Genomic DNA, 7,707 nt, shown 5'->3' with positions numbered 1-7,707 from the left:
GGGAGAGAGAAAGAGAGAGAGAAGCGGCGAGGTAACGCGCGCCCGTAACGCGTAATTCCGCGTTCGATCTTGACCGACGACTCGGCGCGGTGGCGGCGGCGGCGGCGGTGGCAACGACGACGCACGCCGAGCGTCTTGGCGCGCAGCGGACCGCGCGGCGCGCGTGCCGCGTCGCGTCGCGCGATCTCGCTCGGGAGATTCGGCGACGCCTGGGACCCGACGCGACGCGACGCGGCGCGTCGCGTCGCGAACAGACGGCGGGCGGGCTGGCTGACCGGCCAGCGATGGCGGTCAGCTGCGCCCGTGGGAGACTCGCGAAAACCGCGAAAGCCGGGCATCCCTGTTCCTCCGCCGCGTGTAGTATGTGTACGTATATGTGCGCGCGTGCATGCGTGCGCGACGCACGCGAGAGGCGTACGCGTGCACCGCGGACTCGTACGCAAGGTTAGTCGCGGTTCCCGGAAGGAAGGAAGGAAGGAAAGAAAGGGACCGTGTCGTCGAGCAGAAAGAGATCGGAAGGACAAACATCGGAAGTAGAGAGACGGAAGGAAGGGGGGGGGAAGGTCGCGCGGAATCGAGGAGGAGCGGAGATACATCCGCGGGGCAACTTACCCGCCGAGTCCGACGTCCCCTGGAACGGATCGAGCTTGGGCCGCTTCGGCGGAGGCCCGTCCACCAGGTGGTCGGCCATGGCTCCTCCGCGCGGCTGTTATCTTTCTTCCGTAATAACCTAACCTCTCGCTCTCCGCTCTTCCTTCCCACTCGCGCCCGTCTCTCGTTGATCCTTGTCGAGCGGCAGCGAGCGGGGCAGGCAGGCGCGCGCGCGCGCGCCCGCGCACACACAGGTAGCACACGACCGCGTCCGGCCGTACGCGCGCCGTAGACGGACGGCGCCGCGCGGCACCGCGGCTAGCTGGGACGTAGATGCCCGGTTGGCCTGTCTCCTCAACTAGAAGGCCACCGTCCCCGTCCTGATCGCTGGCGCTCGCGCCGCTGCTCTCGCCGTCGCTCTCGATCCTACCGTTGACGATGTGCCCGCCGATGATGATGACGACGATGACGATGATACGGCTACCACTCGCCCCCTGCCGCCGGCGGAGCCGCGTAACAATTTCACCGTACCGCAATCGTACCCGCGCGCACAACAACAACAACAATGGGAACCGCGGCGCGTGGAGCGTCCCCGTGTAGCATACTGGGGTGCACGGTCAACCATTGGGCATCGTAGGGATCGGGGTACGTCGAACCCCCCCGGCGTCACAACCCGCGAGCGCACGGGCAGGCAAACAGGTAACACGCACACGCGCGCACAACGCACCAACACCAGCGGCCACCAGCGGCACCACCGTGGCAGCGACGGCGACGACGGCGGCGACGGCGACGGCGACCACGGCGACGAGTAATGTCTGATGCTGCTCCCTGTCGCTCTCTCGCGCTCGCCTCCTCTCCGGCGAACGACAACGGGACGACGGCTGCCGCGCCGCGTCGCCGGCGGGACGGGACGGCAGATCAGCGCGCTGGAAGCGAGAGCGACGTTCGACGGCGGCGGCGGCGACGACGGCGGCGGCGGCGGCGGCGACGACTACGACGACGACGACGACGACGACGACGACGACGGCGGCGGCGGCGGCGGCGGCAATGTCGGCCGCCCCGAGCTGCGGGAAAACGGATGAGCGCGCGACGCGACCTTACTCGCGCCTCCTCGTCTCGTCTCGTCTCGATTCACCTCGACTCGCACTCGCGGCTCCGACGCACCGCCGAATCTCTCGCGCTCCCGCTCTCACTCTCGGCTCCCGCTCACACTCTCTCCTTCTTCCTCTCACTCTCTCTCTTTCTCTCTCGCGCGCGCTCTCGCGCTCTCTGTCTCTCTCTCTCACTCTCCTCCTCACCCTCGGCACTTGTCTATCCTCGTAAAATACAACAATCGTATGTATATCGCCGCGGTCGTACGTGCTCTCGGCACGACGACTCGCTAAACGACTGGCTGCGCGCACGGCGCTAGCTCACGGCGACGATGTCGCTCCCGAGGCCCTCTGGTACCATCTTCCTCTCCTCTTCTCTCTCGCCTCGGTACACTGCGACACACGGGGCGCGCGAACGACCAGCGGGAAATGAGCGTTTATCCCCGCGCACTCGCGCGCGATATCGGGACGCGAGCAAGCGAACGCGATCGCGGGTATCGGCACGCTCGCGGCCGCCCGTGCCCGCCACAGAAATTCGCTCGGGAAAACCGATCGCGGGAGCCCACCGTTACCGCACGGGCATCGGCGAACGTTAGCTAACGTAAAATGGCGGCCGCTGTTGACGAGTTTTTCTACGCTTGTCAGAATATGCCCCGTCTTCTGACTCGGCGACAATGGCCGTGGCACTAGACCGCGCCGGCGATTGGCCGAGCCGGTCACGTGACGCGCCGGCCGCGCGCCATTGGCCGGCGCCGGGTTCGCGGGGGACAGGAACGCCGCGTCTACGCACACGCCGCCTGTCGGCCGAGCCTCCGCCGCGCACCGCTCGCTTCCGTGGCGCCCTGGCGCCGTAGCGCCGCCGATCATGGCCGTTTACCGACCCGACGCGCTCGTCCCGTTCCGACTCCCCGGCAGTGATCGGAGCCCGGAGCGCGATCGCGAGCCCCGCCGCGAGGACCCTGAGCCGTAGACCGCGCCGCGCCGGCCGACGCGGCGACCGAACGAGCGGCGCCCCGAGGATCGCCAGAGCTGCCTGTCGAGAGCATTTTTTTCCAACCACCCGGACGGCGTCTTTCTCTCCGATTCCTCTCGCCTTCGATCCCGCCGGGGGGGACGAGGCCCGTGTGAAAATTGCACGCAATGACAGAAGTTTTGCCCGAGTGACTGCCCTTTACCAGACGCGAGAGTCCGTGCTCGCCCACGAGTTCTCCCTATGCCTGCGTCCGTCGAGTCGCGCTCGGGTCCCGGGCTCGGGCCCGGTCTACGACGGGTTGCTCCAAGTCGCGGCTAGATGTTGATCCTTTTCCTTGCCGGGTGGAAGAAAAGGGACCGGCGTGTAGCTCCGGCTTCTGACCGACGACTAACGACTCGTTGCGGACCGGGTCCCGCGCTGGCGATCTTTATTTCTAATCGCGGCGTAGGGCGAACTTTATCGCCCCGTTATCGCATTGTCGGAGAGGAAGGTGACGTAACGGAGCAACACATGTCTTGTATGCAAACACATCTTTGTTATTCTTCTTACAAGTCCGTTTGCAAAATTACGTCGCAGGGAGTAACTTCGCGTCAACGTGATCGGAATTATTGTACTCCGTGTTACGTCGTAACGTCCACTTATACGGTAGAAATGGAGGATTGCGACTGAAGTTGTACGCGTAAGAGATCTGACGGTGCAGATTTATGCACATCCGAGCTACCCAAAGTACGTCGTCTATTGCCGGAGTTGGGAGTTTGTTACACGGTGGTTTCACGACGGATACATTTGGTGAAAAGTAGGCCCTGATGTTCGTGGTGTGATTCATCACTGCTGTCATCGTCCCAAGTTGACTCTTAAGCCCAGTCGACAATGAGCCGTTGGTCCGAAGTCGGAACTGTAGGGGTCGGTCCTTTTTCTTTCACCCAGAAAGCGGAACGAACACTCAAGTTTTGAGCGCCAACACTCGATTGTCCGAGTTTACGGTCAAATCTGGGCGTAAACGCCCAGATTTAAATATTTACACTCGGGTTTTGAGTGTCAACATACGATTGTCCGAATTTACTCGCGTAAGTATTTAAATCTGGGTGTTTACGCCCAAATTTGAGAGGAGACTCGGACAATCGAGCGTTAACGCTCAAAACTTGAGTGCTCTTTCCGTAAGGGAGGACTGATAGTTCTGACTTCTGGCTAACAACTCGTCGTAGACTGGGCCTTATTCAGCGGATGACTTTGTAAAGTAGATAGTCTTGGCGGGTTCCGATGCCTCTGGCATAACAGTATCTACATCCAAAGGTACAAGCTCTCGAGTTACGATGAGATATACCCAGCAGTTGCTGTTGTCGCTGCACTTGTAGTTAGCGTGTCTCTCGTCCATGTTCGACGAATCGCTCTTCAATACCGATTAGCCTTAAAAAATATTATTTTATTGCTTCCGAAGAAGTTGTACGTACGTGTGTATGTAATTTTCCAGCAAGAAACATAGGGTCTGTTCTTTAGAGCTGTCCCTTTCTCTCCATGTTAGAAGGAGAAAGGTCTGATGCGGCCAGTTCAGCTATAAAGAACAGACCCACAGATGACACGCTGTAACACTTTAAATAATTTCTTTTCTTTTTACCCGTGTCGGCTCCGGATTGAAGCCGGGAGTCAAGAATTAAGCAAAATTAAATAATTTCATCCTCGTTTGTCGAGATAAAATAAAATAATTCGTTCTTTTAATCGTGTCTCTTGCTGAAAATCTCCACTCCACAAAATACACGCGTACAAAACTAGACATTGTCTGATCAAAAAGGTATAGTATTAATGGTGAAAGATTTGGAACTACAAGAGGCCGACTTTGACGAATCGACCACGACGAATCGATTCAAGTGAATCTTCCGACGTCGAAGAAATTACGTACCACGTTACTTTTGCGAATCAGACAGAATCTCACGGCCAGCAGCTGATAATATTCCGACCGGCAGTCAGCCATCCCGTCGCGTTCCTTTACATCGCGCGTAACTATCGAATTGCCGCTAATCGATTGATATCGCGCGAAACCTACGAAAATAATCAAATATGTAACGAGGCGCAAGTTTCGAACGAGCACGCGCAACGGACAATTGAATTCTCGCTAACAGTTCGCTAACGAAACGATTCCTTGAGATCCGGAGCGACGGAGAGACGCCACGCGCTCGACGGGATCACATCCGATCCATCGTCCGTTCATGAAACCACACGGTCCGAGAGTCTTCCCAGTGAGAAATGATTCGAAGCGATGTTGAATCGACACCGTCGATCAAATTGACGTCTACTCGACATCGATCGACGAGTCTTTTCTCGCTATTAACCACGGTTGGAAGAGTTTATAAAAGTATCTAGTTACAGTTTTTTTCGCTAAAAATGTAACTAGTTACAGTTACAAGTTACCAATTCTAAAAAGTAACGCGTTACAGTTAGAGTTACTCAAAAAGTAACGAATCGTTACCTCGCAGTTACTTTCTCGCAATGAAAATAAAAATATCAAATCTGCGTTTGAATTATAAAGCGCCGATAAAAGCATTTATGTGCAAATGCAAGACCTATCGCGATCTGTAGAGGTTTAAAAAATATATAAAGTAACTATTAAATTAGTTATCGAAAAAATGTAACTGAGTTAAGTTACAGTTACAGATGGAGAGAAAGTAACGAAGTAGCCGGAACGTTTGACATATTAAACTTATCGATATTTATTTTGAAAAACAATTCAACATGCGTGTTTTGTCTCTCCATCTTTTTATAAACACAATGTCGTCATATGCTCCTAACGCCTTATCGTAATTATTAATTTATCTCAAAGGAGCTTATTAATTAATATACGTAACGAAGTTAAGTTAGAGTTACCAAAAGGAAGTAACTGTAACTGTAACTTCGTTACAAGTAACGAGTTAAGGGCCAGTTTCACAAGAGTCGGTTAACTGATAACCAGAGTTCAGTCAACTATCTTATTCTATCTTGTTCTCTAAGAAGAGACAGAGAATCAATTAACCGTCAGCAGTTAACCGACCTTTGTGAAACTGGCCCTAAGCCAGCGGCACACGATACTATTTTTCCTACTGGATTGCTTATGAGAGCCAATCAGGATTTAGCTTTAAGTCACCTGGTCGAAAGCTCTGCATCCTGATTCGCTCTCGTAAGCAATCCAGTAGGAAAAATAGTATCGTGTACTGTTTGCTTTAAAGCCTTGTGTCCACGATCCAAGAACTTGGTCCAAGATTCTAGTTTCGAGAAATGTGTAGCCAATCACCTTGCAGCTTTTATGGAATAGCTGCAGGTTGATTGACTTTGACCAAGTTCTTGGATCGTGGACACAAGGCTTAAGCCAACGGCACACGATACTATTTTTCCTACTAGATTCCTTAGGCCCGTATCAGACTACAGATTGAGATTGGGATTAGATTGAAATTTGACCAATAAGAGTAAAGGTCACTAAACTTGAGATTAGCAAACTTTACTGTGATTGGTCAAATTTCAATCTAATCCCAATCTTAATCCGTAGTCTGATACAGGCTTTACGAGAGCCAATCAGGACTCAGCTTTGATTCACTGATCGAAAGCTCTGTATCCTGATTCGCTCTCGTAAGCAATCCAGTAGGAAAAATAGTATCGTGTACTGTTTGCTTTAAACTCTGTAACCTTATTGGTTCTCGTAAGCAATCTAGTAGGAAAAATAGTATCGTGCGCCGTTTGCTTTACTTTCCAACCCTGCTAATAACATAGTACGACTAGCAGGTCCACTCTCTGCCGGCCCCTTTGATCTTTGCGGTCCCGATCACGTGGTATTCTGCCATACGCCCGGGCAGAATTCAGCGACATGTGTGTGTACGCGTACTCGTCAAAGCCACACTATCGCACGTACAACTTTTCTCCCATTGGTCTGCCCAGAGCAATGTCGGATGCGCAGAAGGGGTCGACGCGAAACGAAACGAATGACGGAGTGGACCTACTAGTTATACTATGCTATTAACGAATCGCCGCGCGTTGACAGCGGCCACTGCGCGGCGGACGCGAGTCCGCTCGCCGGTAGCCTTCGGTCCCCGCGCACCCGCTCGCTCGCGGAGTCGGGAAAACCGATCGTCAGATTCTCCACGGTCGCACGTGCACCGGCTGACGTAAAATGGCGGCCGCGTTGCCGAGTTTTTCGACGCTCGGGCCGGAGTGTCGGCCGTCGTCTTCTGGCTCGGCGACAACGGCCGTGACTCTAGACCGCGCCGGCGATTGGCCGAGCCGGCGTCACGTGACGCGCCAGATCTTTCACATTATTGACGTTATCAAAAATTATCGTATTCATCTTCATTACGTTAGAACGCGTTTGTGTAACGTAAGGCGATAATTGCGAGCGAGGTTGCGGCTAGGCGCGAGGGAGGCTCTCGACCGGCGCGGACGCGCCGCGCGGCTCCGCGTCGCCGGAGAGCGCGAGCCGCGCGGTCGCCCGTCGTCGGCGCCGCTTTTGCCGCACACGGTGGCTCGGCGGAGAAAACGTTTCGCGATAATCTCCGATATTTCCAGCGCAATTGACCTCGCGACAGCGCGTAACTCCCGAGCGCGTCGCGGTTACAGAGAGGATCTTCGAAAACGTCGCGTCGTTCGCGTCGGGGCTCGAAAAGCGGAAGTTAGAACGCGCTCCGGCCGTGAAGTCCGCGTAAATCGGTCGAGGCGGATCGAGGATGAAATCGTATTTGAAAAAACAAGCGTGCGATTATTAAGTTAAGGGGAGAAGTGCGTAGGGGGACGCTGAGAAATCCGATCCGAGATTTTCTCCCGAGCGCGTGCCACCCGCTCGTCGTCGCCCGTCAATCACCGCCGATTAATTACGTCCGCGACGAACCCGCGGCCGTTTCCGCGGCACGCGCGGCCGCTCCTCCCGGCACGATCGGCGTCGGTCGCGAAGGTGAAGTGGCACGCGCGCCATGTCATTTCTTTTTTCTCTTATCTCGGGATCGCTTTGGTCACGTACGTCGCGCGGTCCCCGAGGGCACATTTCTCTCTCTCTCTCTCTCTCCTCCTCCTCCTCTCTCTCTCTCTCTCTCTCTCTCT

The 7,707-nt window shown here is 55.1% G+C and overlaps 1 protein-coding gene across 4 annotated transcripts in view; it reads right to left on the bottom strand.

Annotated features, from left to right (window-relative positions):
- Positions 1-1,794, bottom strand: part of LOC105568746 (CREB-binding protein-like) — a 19,485-nt gene extending 17,691 nt beyond the window's left edge. For all 4 annotated transcript variants that reach the window (XM_012024633.1, XM_012024634.1, XM_012024636.1 and 1 more), the window contains exon 1: positions 613-1,794. In XM_012024633.1, the coding sequence (XP_011880023.1) occupies positions 613-691 (79 nt within the window). In that variant the 5' untranslated portion in view covers positions 692-1,794. The remainder of the gene's footprint in view (positions 1-612) is intronic.
- Positions 1,795-7,707: the final 5,913 nt, after the last annotated feature.

Source organism: Vollenhovia emeryi, unplaced genomic scaffold, assembly GCF_000949405.1.
Source record: "Vollenhovia emeryi isolate VEMERY1.0 unplaced genomic scaffold, V.emery_V1.0 DF939127.1, whole genome shotgun sequence".
Taxonomy (NCBI): Eukaryota; Metazoa; Arthropoda; class Insecta; order Hymenoptera; family Formicidae; genus Vollenhovia; species Vollenhovia emeryi.
The sequence above is the reverse complement of the archived record's forward strand: the minus strand, read 5'-3'. Positions and strand labels throughout refer to the sequence as shown.